The following is a 20027-nucleotide window of genomic DNA, read 5'->3' as shown; positions in this document are numbered from 1 at the left end:
TAGTCAGCTGGGATTTCATACATTAGCTCAGGAGCACCTAAAGGAGTTACGTCATCACAGAGGGAACCCAACTATAACCCACATTAGCTCAGTGTAGGTCTTGAATAAAACAGACTACAGCACTCTTCATCTTTAATGCACACAAGTCTACTGAGACCAAGTCCCAGGAGCAAACTTTGAATCAAGACAGGTGACCACATTCTGGGCTCACAGTGCTGGACCCATGGACTCTGTGGCAGAATGGACCTACTTGGATTAGCCAGGACCCTGGATTCTGTGATGTTCTAATGGAAGTTTAGTGGCCACTCATTTTAAATTAAAAGGCTTGATGTTTCTGATTAATAACATAGGAAAATGGCTAACACAATCAGGTCAGGAGCCCATCATTTTAATATTAAATTCAGTTATTTATTTTGTGTTGCCCCCATGTTTTCTATACATTGGATATGTTTGTATTGACAAGGGATAATAGCATGGTAGAAACTACTTAGTTGAAGTTGGAGGATTGAAAGTTAGGGAGGGGACCACTGGAGCTTTTGGCATTCAGGAGGAATGACAAGAGAAAATAAAAAAGGTCAACAGTGACCTGGTTACCAATGAGATATTAAATGGTCTTTATGTTTCAGAGCCAACAATCCCTCAAGATAAATGGAGCCATTCAAAAATTCCTGAAGTTGACTGTATCAGGCCAGATGTAGGAAGGCAGCCCTGCATAAATTTGCACTGAGTTTGCCACTGGACCCCTTACAAAGAGAGGAAGGAAGAGGGTCTGGGCCATTAAGGCAACCAGCCGGGACTAGGAGACCCATACCTACTGAGCTATCTAAGCACAGGGGCTGGAAGTGCTATCCAGAATGATTCCAGCAGTGGAAGGGAGAGGTGTTCTTGTTGGCTAGATCTGAGGCAACATAGATTCAGAATACTGTGATGGTAGGTAAGCCTGGGGAAGGGCCAGCAGTGATAGAAGAGGCCTTAGGAAAGGCAAGAGTGGAAGAAGCTCAGAAGAGACTGACTGAATCTAGAGGCAACCGGAATAGCAGGAGCCTAAGCTGAGAGACATGAGGTAGCTGAAGGGCCTCAAGTGCTGTACTGTTATGGGACTTAAATACTGGATCACAATTTGCTGCACGCATGGGGCAAGGCATAGATTCTATGACCTATTCCACTGCTGTAGCATGCATGGGGCTGAATGCCACACAGCAGTGCAGACTTGGAGACAGAAGTCCATTAATCGCTTTATCTTGCCTGGACAGTTGTGTGAGGCTTTCCAGGGCTGGACAACTGATGGACCCTAAACCAAAACATTCAGCCCAGAATCTGAACACAACTAAATTTGGAAAGTGTTTGGTTTATCATTTGAGTTTGGTCCATTGGAGTGAGGGAAGCTAAGCACAACATTCAGTCCTGGATCCAGAGGGGAAATCCTGACCCTGTGGACATCAAAGTTTCACCCTGGAACTCCACAAACTCCACAGTGATTCTCAACCAGGGTGCCATAGCACCCTGAGGTACCTTGAGATCCTTTTAAGGGTGCTACTGGGTGCTACCCAACTGTTACCATTGTTAAGTTTACAAAATCTTTCATTAGATAAATCCAGAGATTTCAAATAGAAATCTACAACTGCAGAAAACTGTAGTTGTGGTTGGTCTGAGTTCTTTGCAACAGAAAAACTGTTCTATTATTTTTCTGTAGTGAAAAGAGAGTGAAAACTAAGAACAGGCATTTTCTGAAGGGTGCCTTGAGTCTACCCAGGGGTATCTTGAGTCTAAGAAGGTTGAGTACCACTGCTAGGATGTTTAGGTCAGTGGTTTAGTTCAGGTTTCCAGTTCTTAACCATATTTAAAAACATCTTAAATGTATGCCTTTGAGGCAATTGGAACATAGCATACCTTGCCTTCATCATCCTCCACCAAAATCTGCCCCGAGTCAGATACCTTCACAACTGCCCCAATAGGAACATTAAATTCACTGTTGGAAGTGGTGTCCAGCCACACATGGTCACCCTAGAAATAAGAGAAACCATCAAAAACTGCTTCATATTTAGTCTCCAAGCATCTCATTGCTGTAGACCCCTATGTTTTAATAATTCTTGGGCTCAACATTGCATTGAACATTACAGTGCTCAACTGAACCAGTTCCTCTTCCTCAAGGCAGCGGGTCCTAATGATTAGAGAAAGCTATGGCATCAAGAATCCTGGGTTCTTTTCCCAGTTCTGCAATTATCCACAGTCTAGGACCCTAGAAATGGCAAAACAGTTATAACAGTAACACTACTACACTTCTTTGCAGAGATGTTGTGAGGCCCAGCAAATGTTTGTAAAATACTTGAAGAGCTTCAAATGAAATAGTGGATATATTACTTAAAAACAGAGATAGTACTGGATAAATCATAGAAAGGTATGTTCACACAAGATAACCCATCAGAGATGGAAGAGAATGAATAGGTTAAATAGCTTGGAAACTTCAGAAACTTGTAGTAGTCGGTTCTAGTTGTCTGTTCCTCAGCTTTCAACTGAATAAACTGTACTTAGACTGTGAATATTCTGCATGGAAACAAATCCTGCAGGCAAAATTTATATCTTGATTTCAGTGGTTGAGATAGAGGGGTCATCCTGGCACATAGCATCCTATCAGCTCTTATATCTCAGCTAGACTGCCCTGTGCTGCTGATGGTGCTAACTTTACCCAAATCCTTGTATCCAAAGGATACAAAGGCCAAGATCACGGCAGCCCCTTTGCCTGTTCCAGATACCCACATGGGGCCAGCTGCACCTAACACAAAATGTTTATTTTAATGGCCAGAACTTGGTTGCAAACAGAATAAAAGTACAGGGCCAAGTTCTCAGCTGGTGTAAGTTGGTATAGTTGCATCTTTCATCTGTTGATGATCTGGTCCTGCTGCTTTGTGGCTGAACCCTTTTGTGTGTGATTCCTGTTCTGCAACCAAACATTTGCTGACCAGGAATGGTTGCCTATTTAATTAAAATTCTGTTGTTTCTTTCTCTCCCATGATATTTTATCAGTTTACCTTCAAAGACAAGCAGCTGTAAAACAAAGTCATTCTAGATTATGGAGAACACTCTTTGCAAACAGAACTCTTAATCGCATTGAATAGAACCACTCAACAAGAACTCCCACTGGTTTCAACAGAAATGCTTGCAGCAGACGGCATTACCTCAGTGTGAGTACAGGTACTGCAGCTTGGCCCCAAACAAAGGCTGGCCTCTCCTTGTAACTTGTCTGGGTGGATGTTATTTGACGGCTAGTTGATACTGGTTCTCCACTGCTTTTTCTTCTAAAGCAAGGGTTTTCAACCTTTTTTAACAAGTGTATCCCTTCTGCCTCAGAGTTTCAGCTCATGTACCCCTTTACATTTTTTTCTTAGTTTTAAGGGATGGGGGGGGGGGGAGGGTAGCAGATTGAGGCCCCCATGGTGAGGGAGGGAGTGGGACAGGGCCAGGCACTGCACAGCTGGGGTGGAGTGCTGGATGGAGCTGCAAGAGCGGTTCATCCAGGAGGCGGGGGGGAGCAGTTCCTGCCACTGTGTGCACCCTGATGGAGGTCCGGAGGGCATGTCCCCCCCAGATCTGTGCACGGGATGGGAGCAGCTGCTGCTGCAGGCTGGACTCTGTACCCCACTGCCCCAAGAGCTGTGCAATGCCATGGGCCTGCTGCGGCCAGGCAGGCAGGGGACAGACACACACACACAAAGACACAGATACACACATGCAGGCGCGCACACACACACACACACACACACGGAGATACAGACACACCCCAGCAGGTAAGTGTGTGTGCAGGGAAGGGGCAGGAGAGAGGGAAAGGGATGGGGGAGCAGATAGAGAATGGCAAGGGGGAATGTGTCTCTGTGCTGCTCCCAAGAGCGGGACTGGGGGGAGCGAGGGCAGTGGTGCCCCTCTGCAGGTTGCACATGTGCTGCCTGGCCAGCCGGAGGGGATCAGGGCTTGCATGTGGCGGCTTCCACCACCCCATACTGTCACTGCCGCATTGCTTTCCTGCGGCCATTAACATGTGTGGCTCTGTGGGCTGCTGACAGGCGGCGCGTAAGGTGCGAGGTGCGTCAGCACCCCACAGAACTGCACATGTCACTGGTCGCAGGAAAGCAGCATGGGGTGCAACAGCGGTGAGATGGGGCGGTGGTGGCCACCGCATGCGATCCCTACCCGCTTGGGTCTAGCTAGCTGGGCAGTGCATGTGCAGCCCACAGGGGGCGCCGCTGCCCTTGCCCCACTGGCTCTGCTCCTGGGAGCAGGCACAGAGATCGAGCTGAGGTGGGGTTGTGGAGGTGCCATAGTGTGCTGCATGAGGCCGGCGATACCCGGCATGCCCCTCCCCCTCCCCTGGGAAAGAAGCAAAGTATGGGAAGGCACTGGGGGAGATGCTGCTGCTGCACCCTGTGGCACACTCCGTCCCTGCCTGCCTGCACATACCCCCTATGGCCTTTTTAAGTAGCCCTGGGGGTATGTGTATCCCCTGTTGACAACTCCTTTTCTAAAGGGAATCATGTTAAAGTTCTACTCGCTGTTTTTTATCTTTCATCAGCCTCCCCCAGACACAAGTAGGGAAAAGAATTGGACTTACCTTTCTGAAAACCACCATCCTGCTTTACGCTGCTACATGTGGCCTGTGTTCACAGAATAGAACATAAAGTCAGACTAATCCAGGGCTCAGGGGTAGAAAGACATCAAAACACTTCCAGAAGATGGTGGCACAGGGTAAGATGTGAAATTTCCATTTAAAAAATAAAGCCATCCTCTCTTTAAAAATCTACTGATTAGTTTAAAGAAAGCCAAGATGATCATGTAAAAAAAAAAGTGATAATGTAAAATACCAATATGTCATGTGCTCAAAGGCAAGAACCTATAACATGGCACAATGCACAGATTGGATTATGGGTTCCTGGGATGCTTAAACCACGAGCGCTATTGAGCACATTTTGTACACCATAAGCACAGACAGAAGTAACAATTTTCACCTGATCTGACCCGTGAAAGTGCTCTACAGCTGTGACCTAACACAAGTGCATGGCTGCAGAGAGCTTTAAAAGGTCCCGATCCCATGATAATCTGTGTCCATGTCATCTAATGTCCCATTTGTGCTCACAGCTCCCTGTGCTGTTTTCAGAATAGGAGGGAGTTTGTTCTGGGGGGTTACCCACAATGAAGGGTGGGGTGGGTGGACTGAAGCCCCCTGCCCCCCTAACTCCCCAATCCACCTGCCCCACTCTCCAGTGCTGGCTGGACAACCCCCAGAACGAGCTCTCACCATTCCCTTTCCCCCTCCCATTCTGAAGATAGTGAAGGGGCTGAGAGGAAGGAGAGGTGCAGCTCAGGGAGAGCAGCTGCAGGCGCTCAGCCTCTCTAAACTGCAGCTTGATCCCCCAACCTCCAGGACCCATCAGCAAATGTCTTTTGGGTCCAGGAGATTGCTGAAACTCATGGCACTTCCTGTGAGACACTATGAGTTACAGAAGAGAGCTGCACTTCTGTCTGTGCCTTATGGAACTCCCTGGAGCTAATACCAACATATGATCCCTGTCCCTTACTCTATCTCAAAAGTTAATGATGTGTGTAGAATTAGATAGTAGGCCTCTCTTATTCAAATAACATTTAAAAATTGTGAACATCCATTATAGTAATCTGAGGAGTGGGAGGATTCTTTGGTTACCAAAAAACAAAAAAGGATGAGGAAGCTGAAGGAGCAGGCAGAGGAAGTTGTGTGTGTAGGGTATAGGATTTCATCCATGGCTTGTGGGTAGTTGGCATTGCTTAATTCCTGATCATGTGCAGCATGACATAAAAAGAGCAAACAGCAGACATGACCGTTGGGCCAAATCAGAAACATCTCACCTTGACCTACGCTTAAAAATGATTTTTCTTCCACTTAGTCTCCTTCTTATCCCAAAAGGCCCTAGTCCATCATAACAGGGCAGTGGGTTCCATGACTTCACATACAGACAGGAGTAGCCTTTTCTGCTGATACTCCCTTTGAGCAGGAGACACCTCCTGAGTCAAGCTGGTGAATGCATCCTGCTGTGAGTCATCTCAGCAGGCACTGGCTTATTAGTCTGGCTGAGTAGAAAAGTGATAAACATGAACCTTGGTTTTAGGAACAGCTAGACTAAAGTTTATGCATTATCAGCATTCAGGTTACTAATGAACCCAGGCAGGGCTCTCTGGTCCAATGCATATATGTCAGCTTCACCTGGAGTAAGACCGGCAGAACTGGCCCTAGAGGTATGAGGGGCCGAGGCATATCAGCCTGTGTGGGGCCTATGCAGGGGGGGAGGAGTGGCGAGCGGCTGACGTGCGGAGTGGGAGGGCAGGGTGTGGTGAGCATCCGGGCTGCGGAGCAGGGGCGCCCTCGGCAGGGCCTGTACAACACTGTCTTAGACAGGAGTGCTACATGGAGTTATTAAGCCCTTGGCACTTTGTATTCATGCTCTGTGTTATAAGCTCTGTGGGGAGGCACTGAAGAAGCTCAGCTGTGACAAGGGACTTGCAAAACCCATCCCCATTGGTTTCACCGTGGTGTGGGACATGAAGAACCCACCTTTCCTCCTTTCCAGTCCACCCAAAGGACACCCCCTCCCTATGTCATGCTGCTCCCTTACTGCTCCAGCACAACCTTAGAGATAAGAAAATGTTTGGAAACAGCTTCAGCTAAACTAAAAACACCAGATTGCATTGCTGCCACCGTTCATGAAAGTTATGGACAGAAGCCTTCACTTTACGTCATTCCCAATGGGTTTTGAGCTGTAGCCAACCAGGAAGTTACAAGCAAGAAATACAACACCCTCTGTCTTCCGGTAGCCATCAGTTTGATGGCATACCTAATGTAAATCTCCTCCAGAGTGAGTGGATAATGCAGAGCCAGAAACATATCTTTGTACCTCACCCCAGGGAATAGAAAGAAACCTACTGGGGTTTCTGCAGTCACTTCCTGGAAACTACACTCCTTCAAGAGATTTATTTTCACTGGCACAACAGTAAGCAGCAAAACAAAGGCAGGTGTTTAAAATCAGTATCTGTTTGAGGATAGCTGGAGAGAGCAATGAGATTAAATCATGACCTATCCTCAGAGAGCAAGTCATCCAGGTATCAATCAGGTTCAAGCCTGCTTAGTTTAAAAAAGAAATCAAATGACCTGTGAAGATGTGACTTGTTTCCTTAAAATCTGTAGCAGGAAGTCAAGGCAGGAGGTAGGGCTGGCTCTAAGCAGAGGCTGTACAGCAGGAATGTCAAACATGAAGCCTGCAGGCCAGATCCAGCCCACAGAGCCAGATCATCTGGCTCCCAGGTGGCCCCATGATGTGCATGGGATGTCCATTCCAGCTCATGTCCTGGAGGGTGAAGTGGCAACTGCAAGCAGCACAGCCACAGAACAGCCATGTGTCACTCTGGGGCTGTGCTCTGAACAGCAGCGGCTCCAAGGCTCTAGGGCTGTGCTGCAGTGGTGGCAGTTCCGGAGCCATGTAAAAGAGCTCTGAAGTGGCTGGAGCAAGGCAGTGCCACACGCAGCGCCCACTCCAGATCCAAATACAGTGTTGATCCAGCCCATGGACCAGCCCTGTGCTACTCATCCAGCCTCCGGGACTGGATGAGTTTGATACCCCTGCTGTACAATGAGAGTGTTGCTTTAGGGACAATACTGGGTTTGTGTTTCCCCCTCCCCATGCTCTTGTTCAGTGCTAGAAAAAAAGGCTTTCTGGTTCCTTAGCATGACAGTATTCAAAGTTATTGCTGATGTTTATTTTCAGGAAGCTCACTGCCATTTCATTAATAATGCCAGAGGTTCATAGATTCATAGATGTTAGGGTCGGAAGGGACCTCAACAGATCATCGAGTCCAACCCCCTGCATAGGCAGGAAAGAGTGCTGGGTCTAGATGACCCCAGCTAGATGCCTATCTAACCTCCTCTTGAAGACCTCCAGGGTAGGGGAGAGCACCACCTCCCTTGGGAGCCCATTCCAGAAGTGTAACAATGCAGCTCTGCACCCCAGCAGCCACGCAGTGCCCAGGGCAGTGCTGGCTCCTGTCGTGCCAGTTGCGGTGGTGTGATCATCCACTACTGCAGCACAACTTCCTTTGCTCACTCCACACCTCTACCCCAAGGTGGTGCCTGGGGTTGTGCCTGTGATCAGTCTCTCCCGCTCTGTTACACTAGTGAATAGTGTTATCCTGGAAGGTGTAAATGGCTGCTAAAGCTAACAAGTGGATACAATTCAGGGCTGTGCAAGCCACAACATTCAAGCTATGTGTAAGAAGCAATTAACCCCTTTTGGGAGCCAGATGGAAGGCACTGACTAAAGCAACTGGTTATGTAGTAAGAAGTGTAAGTTGTGCCAAGAGGCCAAGGAATTTCCCTGGAAGTGGCTGCAAATGCAGGAGGGCAAAGGGGTGATTCAGCAGGCTGCATGTATATAAAGCTACAAACAGATGTAACATTTGTCCTGGGAGAAACCATTTTCTCCCAGGACAAGATGGAGTCCGACAACTCCTGCTCAGAGACTCAGCCCTCCTTTGCAAAAAAGCAGGAAGTAGTTGAAGCATGTCTCACAGTTTTTCTTGCAGGACTTTGCTCCCAGTTGAGCATATATTCCGTTTCCAAGCCAATGACAGATTGACTGATGCCACCCGGAATGCCTGACTGAGCCTTAAAATGTAACCTCTCCACTGCATATGGCTCCTTTCAGGCTGTCTGAAAATGGTATCCTAATGGGAAACGCAGGGTCAGGTTTTCCTTTTACCCACCCTGTTTTTATGCTTTTGTAATTCCATTGCCTTCAGGGAGTTATTTTTGATTTACAGCAGACACAGGTGAGAGAGGAAATTAGGTCCAACAGTCCACTTGGGGATGGAAATTAGCTTACTTTTCACAGTTCTCCTTGCAAGGACAGATAATGGATGTAAAGGGAACGCATATTCTTGTACAGACATATGGCACATGCTTCAGAGTCCACAGAGCTCAAGGAGATTCCAATTGGAGAATAAACTAGTGACAACCTCTGACAAGTATGGAGGCCCTTTGCAGAAGATAAGGCTGTATTTTATGCCAAACAGGACTTTGTGTCCATTCTCCACACACAAGCAAGACTGTGCATAAAAGTATAAATTGCAACACACGCTCCTTCCAGCCGAAAGTAGCTGACAATTCCCCGACTATGCTCTACAGTGGATTTAGACTCTAAATCCACTGTTACCTTTAACTATACAGGGCTATAAAGGTGCCTGGCACTTCACAGGCATGTAAGAGAACAGGACATGGGCTAACATTTAAATAGCTTACAATTGAATGGATGTCATTTTAGTTTAACACATTAACCATAAACTTAGAGATCTTAAAAATAACAATAATGCCTACCCTACATTTTTAAAGCAGTTCAAACAATATTCATGTAACATACAGCTAAAGCTGAACTGCCAGGAGCACTTCCACAGACGTAGAGGAACTAGGGGCAGCATCAAGACTGCGTAGCACTAAGGAAAGACAACCACTCTTTATACTGTCCAGTATCCACCAACTTTAACAGGAATTACTTATATCATATGGGGAGGCAATCTACTCCCTACAACACTAACACACCAAACACTGTGTCACACCAAAACAGCTAGGAGGTACAGCCATGAAACATAATTAAACTCTTTCTAGTTTGACATCCACAAACTTCCAGCACTTAAAAACAGTTCTTTTTATGGGCCAGATTTTTCAGTCCTACTCAGGTAATGGTAAATTCGTCTGGGTAGACACTACAGGGACTGAACCACTGTTACTTTTAACTAACAGGGCTGTGAAGGTATTTGTCTCTTCACAGACATGTGAGACAACAGGACACAGTGTAACTCAAACAGTTTACAATTGAATGGATGCCATTTTAGTATATGTAACGCATTAGCCATAAATTTACATAACAATAATGCCTACATTACACCATAGCAGCAGATTCCTTAAAGTCTCAAGATAAATCTCTAGAGAGGTCTTCTTTCCTCCAAAATAAGTGCCTCATGTTGCTCCTAGTGTGAATTACTGTTTTGCTTCAACATAAGTCTTTATCTGGTCTTCCCACCTGACCAATCGGGCCCATTAACCCAGGGTCCAACTGTACCCTAAAGAATAGAAAATTACCTGTCCAGAAGGAAAGTATCGCTGTCTGGCTTGTGGTGCTGTGTTACCTCTTTCTTACAGGAAATGAAGGGGAAAGAAGTTGGTGGTGACCCCATGGAAGACTCCTGCCTTTGCAAAAAAGCAGGAAGTAGCTAAAGCATTTCTCAGTTTTTATTGTGGGACTTTGCTCCCATTGAGCATAGATTCCGTTTCCAAGCCAATGACAAGGTTGACAGCTGCCACCCGGAATGCCTGACTGAGCTTACACTTTAACCTCTCCACTGCATGTGGCTCCTTCCCTGAAAACGGTATTCCGGGCACGGGGTCTGGTTTTCCTTTTATCCACACTATTTTTATGCCTTTGTAATTCCATTGCCTTCAGGGAGCAACTGGGCACATCTAAACTTGCACATTTACTGCGCAGTAACCAAAATCACTGCACAGTATGGGTGCGCATCTACATGCGCACGCCTGTAATGCTCAGTAAATATGGTGACTTTCTCTGACTTCCGTGTAAAATTGATACCTGCATCATGCAGGTATCAAATTTATGTCCAATTAGTTATTGTGCAGTAACACAGGTGTAGATGCCATACTGCACAGTAACTCTGTGCGTGTGGGCTTCCAAGTCAGTCCACACACAGAGTTAATGCGCTTTATTGCCTGCACATGTAGACGGTGGCCTGTTCCCACTTACTGCACAGTAATGTCCTAGGCAGTAAATTTAAGTCAACATAAATGACATGTAGACAATGCCCACTTTTATTCTTGATTTACAGCAGGCACAGGTGAGAGGAAATTAGGCCCAATAGTTCACTTGAGGATGGAAATGAGCTTGCTTTTCACAGTTCTCCTTGCAAGGACAGATAATGGACATAAATGGAATGCATATTCCTGTATAGACATGTGGCACAGGCTTCAGAATCCACAAAGCTTAAGGAGATTCAAACAGGAGAATTCTTATACAGGTTTCCCTCATTTTATGCTGTACATGTGTTCCTGGAAAATGGTGCATAACTTAAATTCGCATAAAGGGAACCCACTATACAATGTAACAAATAGGGATATGTTCCAAGACCTCGACTGTACTGACCTCCAGACCCATTTCTACTACTTTTACAAGACAGTTTTGGTACTCACCATCAGCAGACAGTACACACAAGCACAGGGTGGTGGTGAAAGTTACCTTAACGGGAATGGCAACTACAGAAAAATGTGTTGCAAACAATGAGCGAGGAGCACAGATCCAATTTGCATATACAGAACCTGCATAAACCGAGGGAAACCTGTATAATAAAGGGCTTAGTCTGTCTGTTTGTCTGTCTGTAATGCTTTTGGAGCACTCTGATTAGTTAGTGAAACAACCAGAGTGTACAGCACCACCATGATGGCGGGGACAGACAGGACAGAGTGGGGAGCAAGGCCAGCACTGCTGGCCTCACCCCGCCCCCCAGCCCTGCTCTTTGGAGGTGGTGGAGTGCTGCTATGATGGCGGAGATGGAGCGGGGGGGCTCCACTCCATCCCTGCCATCATGGCAGTGCTCCACTGCCTCTGAGGAGCAGGCCCGGGGTGGGGGCGGGGGCAAAGCCAGCGGTATTAGAGGCAGCAGTGGTGCAGGGGGCTGGTGGAGGGAGATGGAGGGGGTGGCAGGGCAAGCTTCTCCCTCCCTCCCCCCCACTCCTGGGAGGTGGCAGTGGCGCAGGGGGGTGAGTGGTGCCCTCCCCCCCACCCCCCCTCATTCTTGATGGGCATTTGGCTAGTAAACTAATAACAACCTCTGACTAGTATGGAGGCCATTTGCAGAAGATAAGGTTATGTTTTATGCCTATATGGCCTTTTTAATTGAAAGGGATCTCTAGTCAGTTTCTTTAAAATTATCTGGTTTTATTTGTCAGGTATCCGGGTTGTAGCCATATTGGTCTAGAGGCAAAAAGAATCAAAACTTGTGGAAGAGGCAGTATCTTTTATTAGATCCACTAAATAGTTGAAAACAAATAAATTTAGCTGTGTTTTTAAATGAAAAGTTCATAACTTTACAAGAAGAAAGCATTTTACCACTAGAAATGCTCACTTTTACAAGAAGAAAGTATTTTACCACCTGATATGTGTAAAGAAATGAGGGAAAACTCTACTGAGTTTTCAACAGGAGAAGACTCACCAGTCCGGCTGGAGCCAACACCAACAGAAGCCTGACAGCTGTGGCAATTTGCCAGCAGCTGTTTATTCAAGTTCGGCCCTGCCCATGGTAGTGCAGGTATTTCTGGCTCTCTGGGAGATGAACGCCGGACACAAGCAGAGAGCCAGGAGCATCAGGACACCGGGGAAAGGGCTTCAGACCCTGGGACGCTGGTGGAGATAAGCCTCAAGAGCCTGAAGGGGCTCTACTAGTTCAAGCACCACTGAATAGGCTGCAGGAGCAGGGACAGGCAACACTGGCTGGGAGATGCACTGAGGGAAGATGCCGTCAGAAGCACTAGTGCCATCTTACTCAGGTTTCGGTTTATGATTACTTTTGTTTTTGCTTTCTTTTTCTTCTCTGTGCTTTCATGTTCAGCCTGGGTAGCAGGGCTGTAGCCAGGGAGAAAGGGAAGGAAAGAAGACATTTCAACAGGGTGTACCAGCTTTAAGACCAGACAGAGTGGAGAAAGTGCAGTGGGTGAACAGGCTCGCCATGCCGGGAAAGTGGCAGGTGCCGCCTAAGCTTTGACTGTGGGACGTCGAAGCGTCCAAGGCTGAACAATGCCCCAGCTGGGCTAAAGGGGACCAGGAAGGCCCACCTAGTTCTTTCTTTTCAGTCTTTTTATTTTTCCTTCCCAGAGGCTGCATGCACACCACCGGTTGGTTACTTTAAGGACCCAATGACTTTGAGGTCCATGGACACACCCAGAGGCAACATTAGCTCTAGGGGTCACAACTTACCTGAAGTTCTCTTCAACATTTGAGTTGTTCTTCCATTCTCTGCTCATGGAGCTGTGACTGAGCTGTAGAAGGACCAGCTCATTTGAGGCTGCGAGAAGCCAGGCTTGGCATAAACATGGATCCGTGGGGTGAAGGACAGAAGGGGATCACGCATTGAGAGACCAGGCCGCAATGGAAGTAGTAACACCTGGGTGGCACTAGGACGGGGTGTAGGGGAGGTTGGAGCCCCAAAGAAGAACTGGACCCAACGCATCCAGAATGATACACAGCAGAAATAGGACACCTCCCGACTAAAATACTTCAACAAAAAGACGTGGCAGATATTGGGTAATCTCCATTGGGTATAAGAACTGGGCAAGTGAATTAGTGAAAAGTATTAATCTTGATTGCAAGAGTTACATTCTTTGGGTCCATAATATTGAACTAATTATGTATGAGTGACAAATACAGAAACAGCAAGAACAATGTATCTGCCATAAACTCAATGTACAATCTTCCATTCAGATGTGACTGTATAGTTTATATAAATAGTGGATTGACAATTTCATGGCTTTCTTTCCTATTAACTTTTCGTATATCTGTAATAAACTGCACTTTGGAATTAATAAGCAGCAGTTACAGGTATATTCTAATGTATATTTGATACCTTAATTCTTACTTTTTTGTTTCTTAAATAGATTTTAGTTGTTTATGTTGTAGGGAATATAAGAAACCCTGCTGTATGTTTAGCATCTTATAACTTCTGCTGTAGTACTTTAACATACAAATGCACATTGTCGGCGTGTCTGCGTTGGGTACCCCCTATCCCCGAGATTCTCGCCTGCCATGACTTGATCTTTAAACAAAATGGGAGGGGAGGAGATGTTAACTGCGCAGGTACCCACGGGAAGGACCATGTTAGATCGGTATATGGTAATGGTGCTTTATTATTCTTAGTCGGGTATTACTCTTTCCAGGAACACCCGGTGGAGGAGGCAGCTCGTCGGACCCTCCACGGAGACCCCCTTGGTATGTGGGCAGATCTCCGCCAATTTACTTGGTCGGTAAGTCTTGTGCGTCATCCCAGTTATCAGCCGCTAATTGCCTCATTAGCAGCTGATTCACTCCGGCCCCGGGATTCCCTGGCCGCGTCTTGTGCCAGCATGGGGATCGTGGCTTTTCCGCAGTCTTTCCTCTTTGCCCCCACCCTCTCGTCCTCCAGTGGGGGGTCAGGGTCCTGTCTCTTCAGGGCTGGGTCGAGCATTCCCTCGCCCCCTTTTCCTCCCATGTACCCCCGCTGCGTCTTGGCAGGGAGCCGCGGCTTCTCGCTGCACCGCTGCTCCGTCCCCTGCGGCTCACTGCCGAAGCTAGGGTTTTCAGGTACATAGCGCAAGGGGTTGGGTTGATCCTGGAATTCTGCCGCCGTCTGTGAGAGTGAGCACCTGCCTCCGGGTCTTCCTCAGGATCTCCGGCCGTGGAGCTCCTCGACCGCGTCCCTCAATCAGTAAGTGCCCAAAGGCGGTTTCTTGCAGGTCTTCTCCCCTTCTTATCCCTCCTTCCTGAGCCTCTTTGACTCCAGAGGGTGTGGTGCGTCTCTTCCCTGCCGTGTATTAATTATCTTCAGCTGTCGACCCCTCTTAGTAACAGAGTTGCAGCCAGGACTCTGTTACACACATAATGGCCACAGTAAGAACCATTTGGAGAATTGTGCTTTAATACTGTGTGATAATGTTCTCTCCATTTTATTGTGTTTGGTCTGAGAGCTTTGAATAGCTGCTGTAGGAATCATTTTATTGCTTTAAGATACTATTGCAGTAATAGAGTATTGACTCTATAAGGCTCAGCACTATTTGGAAAAAAGGAAGAAATGCAGGGGGCAGAGAGACTATTTCATGGAGTCTGTAGCTGTGCAAACCATTCTTGCATGTGCCTTTAAAAGTCTGTTGATTAATCATTTCAAAGGTGTTTTCTACATGACAGCCTTGAAGATCAGAAAATCATAGAATCAAAGGACTGGAAGGGACTTGTAAGATCATCAAGTCTGGTCCCCTGCTGTGGGCAGGAGTTTATTGGGCTCAAATGAGCTCAACGAGGTGCTTGTCCAGCCTCCTTTTGAACACCTTCAGGGATGGCAACTTCAGCACCTCTGCTGGGAGTGTGTTCTAGAATCTAGTTACCCTTACAGAAAATAAGTTTTTCCTTATGTCCAACCTACATTTTCCCTCTATTAGCTTGTGCCCATTGGACCTCATCCTCCCAAGGGGTGCCTTTTTGAAGAGTTGCTCCCCTAGATCTTGGTGTTCATCCCTGACATACTTGTAGACAGCTATCAAATCACCTCTCAGTCTTCTCTTACTCACTCTTCTCTTATTCAGACTGAACAGGCCCAGTTCCCGGAGTCTTTCCTCATAGGGCCTATCCTCCAGGTCCCTAATCATATGGGTGGCCCTTTTCTGTACTCTTTTGAGCTTATCCACATCCTTCCTGAAGTGTGGTGCCCAGAACTGGACACAGTACTCCCCAACATCGAATAGAGAGGGAGGAACATCTCTCTGTATCTATTTGCAACACATCGGCTGATGCACATCAGAGCTCTATTTGCCCTGCTGGTGACTTCATCAGTGTTGGCTCATATTCATCTTCTGATCGATTGTCATCCCCAGCTCCCTTTCAGATGCAGTGCCAACCAGTGGACCACCAACCATCGTATAGTTATGGTGAAAGTTCTTCCTACCCAGATGAAGGACCTGGCACTTTTCCCTGTTAAATCTCATCTGACTCCATTCAGCCCATAGAACCAGTCTGTCAAGGTCATCCTGGATCCTTACCCTATCCTCTGATGTGCCTGCATTTCCCCACAGCTTGGTGTCATCCGCAAACTTAATCATTGCACTTTCTACCCCCTCATCCAAGTCATTGATAAAGATGTTAAAGAGCATAGGCCCAAGCACTGATGTCTGGGGGACACCACTGGAGATGACCCTTCAGGATGAGGCCATCTCTTCAATTACAACTCTGGGATCAGCCTCTGAGCCACTTGCCAACCAACCTCACTGTAGACTGGTCTAGGCCAGTACTTTTCAGTTTAATTGAGAGAATCTCATGGGAAACAAAATCAAAGGCCTTGCTGAAGTCTAGGTAAATTATGTCAACCTCATGTCCCTTGTCCAGCTGGTTAGTTACCTGATCATAACACCAGTTTTGTCAGGTATGACCTACCCTTGACAAAGCCTTGCTAGTTGCTTAATACCCCACCAGTTACAAGCTTGTGATTGATGGCCTCCTTGACAATTTTTTCAAAGATTTTTCCCAGGACTGAAGGCAGTAGGGATGTGCAAAATTTCACCGGGTGTTTCATTTCGGAGCTGTTTTGATGCATTTCGAGCTCAAAACAGCAACATTGAAACAAAATAAAAGCGTTTGAAGCATCTTTGAAACAAAACAAGGGCACTCGAAACATTTTGAAAGTTTCAAGTTTTGAAGCTGGGCTTACTTGGCTTCAGTGCCGGTCCCAGAATGCAGCGGCAACCACCTGTCATCTGGTGCAGATCTGGGGGCTGTGCCCCCCAGGAGGAGTCTGGCAGAGCCCCACAGCCCTCCTGGGGGTGCAGGCGGTCCCCCGATCTGCCTGCCGGATCACAGGAGGCTGGTTCTGCTGCCTGGGGTCAGCTGCAGCACCAATCTTCCCAGCGCTGGGTGCAGGCTACGCCCAGCACTGGTCCCAGGTGGCAGCAACAGCCTTCTGTCATCCGGCAGGCAGATTAGGAGCCTGCACCCCTGGGAGGAGTCCAGCACAGCCCTGCAGCCCTCCTAGGGGTGCAGGTTCCTGGATCTGCTCGCCAGATGACAGGAGGCTGACGCTGCCTGCAAGTGACAAGAGTTTTGCTTGTCAACACTGAAGTGCAGTTTCCCAGAAACCTCTGGACCTATCTCCTTGAAGCTTGATAGGCTTCATGCCCTCAGAAAGGGCTACCATCTCTACAAGTTTCATCCAAATCAGGCAAGGAATGACAAAGTTATAGGCAGTTTTGTGCTTCCCCATTATAACCTATGGGCAAAACAGCAAAACAGTTTCAATAAAACGAAATGGAACAGTGCTTTCCAAACTAAACAAAACTCGAAACAAAACACTATTCTGTCCAAATGTCAAAATGGAAGTCAAAGTGGAACGGTGCTGTTTCTCACAGCCCTAGAAGTCACTGGTCTATAGTTTGCAGGGTGGTCCCTCTTCCCTTTCTTAAATATTGACACCATGTTAGCCCTCTTCTAAACATTCGGGACCACTCCTGAGTTCCACAGCTCTTTGAACAGCTTTGCCAGAAGCCTTGCTATGAGCTCCACCAGTTCTTTCAGGACTTTTGAATGCAGGTTGTCTGGCCCAGCAGACTTGAAAGTGTCCAAATGTTCTAAGAGTACCCTCAACTATTCGGGACTGATTTCATCTGGACTGCTGTCTTCCCCATATTCCCTGGGCCTCTGGACAGGTGAACACTACAGCTCCCATCTACTTTCAGGAATACCAATGTGAAGTAAGTATTTAGGAGCTCTGCCTTTTCACGGGGATCAACTTTGGGCTGCCCCTTCATATTCAGTAGGGGTCCCACAGTGGAGCTTGATTTTTTCTTGCTCCCTATGTACCTAGGTCCTTTAGGTCAGTTGCCAGCTTGTTCTCCATGCCTGCCTTGGGTTTCCATATCTCATACCTGCAGACCCTGCCATATGAGTGTACTTCTCTCTGGTTGTTGAACCATTTTTCCATTGATTACATGCTTCCTTTTTCTTTTCAATCCATGTACTGCATATGCATTCAATATTTCAGTTGTCAGTGTCCATAACTTTGTCCTGTCCAGGTGAAATATCTTCAAAGAGGTCAAAGAACAGGGGTGTCATTTAGGTTTCTACACACCCCAGTCAGAAGTTCACTAGCAAAACTACTTCAGAATGATCAGAAAACAAACAGCACTTAAAACATTTCTTAACAGCTAAAACAAATGTATTTAAAAGCCTGCTAACACTGATGGGAGCAAAAGCACTTTATGCTTCTCTAACATCTCTCCTAACTATGCAGATGGTCTAATAAAAGATGTCACCAAGAAAATTCTTGCCTCTTGTATATTTTCTGGACCATCTCAGTTATAACAGCACTGCAACCCTACTGCTAACAAACCAGCAATTTAAAAAGCTTTCCAGTTTGAGTGTGTTTTGAGGCAGAGACATTTTATTTTCACTTGATAATTTTTAAAGGGTTTTAAGTGGCTAAAACTAGGGAGCTTTTGAAGTTTACACTGGCAGTGGTAATGTATTTCTGTGGTGCTGCAGCACACTGGGAGAATGAATAACCTGAACTGGGGCTGTCTAAAAGAATGTAAGAAACCAAACTAGTGATAAGCATCCTTGTCATTGTAACACAGAAGTATGGATTGGGAAATGGGAACCAGTGCCACTGTGGATCAACAATGCAAGAATAATGGTATTTAAAAGTCACAAAAACACAACCCACAGTGCTTAAGAACTGATACACCAGTACAATGGCAGAGTTTTGTACAGTACATAGGCATATTAATGAGCAGAGTGTTGCTTGTAAGGGCTTCTGCAGTGTAAGCATGTGTCTAACTGTCTATTCATGGATAATAGGTACAGTGGGAGAGTGCTGAAGTGAATGCAGACAGGTAAGAGAAGATCTAACACTACAGCAGCCAGATGTAGACACTCCATCTCTTTCCACATCTCCCTTTTTATATTTACTTCTGCCCTCTTGTCCATTAGTGGTATCATGCAGCAAGTGGATATGTTAATTGCTGAGTACAGTGATAGGTACAAGGATCTGTAAACCCACTTTTATAGTTGACATTAGGATGACAGAGACATTTCTAGAAATCATTTCCATAGTTTGATGAATAAGTAGGTCTGAAATACAATAGGTTAAAAACTACATAATCTTAGGTGACAGTAATCCAGCTGCTCTGGAAAACAATTGGTCCATTAGTGTGAATAAGCATTGATAAAACTGCTTCTTCCTAACTCCTTCCTAATTAAGAGATTGCTGTCTGGATCAAAGGGTTTAAATACCCATGAGGCCAGAACTCTAATTTTCTTTTTGGATAATGGAAACTGGCCTGGACCTTTCCATATCACTGGATCCCAGATGCTGAGCACAGATTTAGGATCGTTCTAACCACATTTCAGGGGTTTGTGAAAAAATGTACAGTGAGAGATAATAACCCATCGCTTAGTATTTACTGCTCATCCAGAGTCCCCCCCACCCCCTGCCTTCAGTAACTCCCTGCTACCTCCCTTTCCCTAAGCAGATTTGTAGCTCTGATGTCCACAGTTCGTTCTAAGACGCACACTAGTGTAGAGAATAAGGCTCACTAAAGAAGTACATACCAGCCATGGATTTGCAGGTACATTCCCGAGTTTTCTCGAGCATCCTGTCTCTTAGGGAAGGTTTACTTCATTCCAACCCATCTGTGCTGTTGCTCAGAGAGGCAGCTCCGCGTGGCTTTTGGGCCTGTGTCATTGCACACCTCCACTAGGGCAAGGTGGTGCTTCCTACTCTGCCTGTTAGAAGGCAGGATATTCTCCCCTGCTGCGCAATCCCCTTACAGTCTGAGTGTCACTCCCTCCTTCCTTTTGGGATCCAGCCAAGAGAGCATTAGAAGCCCATCTTACAAGCCATTCAGCACCAAGTTCTGGCTCACGAGGCAAAAGCACACACGCATGCACAAACATGTATGCAAATTGCTCATTCACCTAGTGTTACACAGGTAACGTCTTATTGGAACTGACATACAGCTACTCAGCGTTACTGAGATAATACCTCAATTGGAAGTGACATGTGTGCATACTTTCCAGTGTTACGCAGGGGAGATGTCAGAGGCTGATGGATTTAGATTTAAGATTCCTTCCTTGTCTTCTTCCAAACAGGTGGGGAAACGCCTAACTTTTACGGAGATGTTAGCTCTAACTCTCAACCCTAACTTCATTTTCAATAAATGTAGC

At 46.5% G+C, this 20027-nt stretch overlaps 1 protein-coding gene across 2 annotated transcripts in view; it reads right to left on the bottom strand.

The window, feature by feature from the left end:
* Positions 1–19534, bottom strand: part of MYO7B (myosin VIIB) — an 85202-nt gene extending 65668 nt beyond the window's left edge. The window contains exons 1-3 of one of the 2 annotated variants that reach the window (XM_019486117.2): positions 19413–19534; positions 4604–4646; positions 1891–2004 (exon numbers count right to left, since the gene is read on the bottom strand). In XM_019486117.2, the coding sequence (XP_019341662.2) occupies positions 1891–2004; positions 4604–4621 (132 nt within the window). In that variant the 5' untranslated portion in view covers positions 4622–4646; positions 19413–19534. Of the gene's footprint in view, positions 1–1890; positions 2005–4603; positions 4647–10147; positions 10269–19412 lie in introns of those variants that run through there. The other variant, XM_019486116.2, reaches the window with a different exon arrangement.
* Positions 19535–20027: the final 493 nt, after the last annotated feature.

The sequence above is a fragment of the Alligator mississippiensis genome, chromosome 7, assembly GCF_030867095.1.
Source record: "Alligator mississippiensis isolate rAllMis1 chromosome 7, rAllMis1, whole genome shotgun sequence".
Lineage (NCBI taxonomy): Eukaryota > Metazoa > Chordata > Crocodylia > Alligatoridae > Alligator > Alligator mississippiensis.
This window is presented reverse-complemented; position numbering and strand designations above follow the sequence as displayed.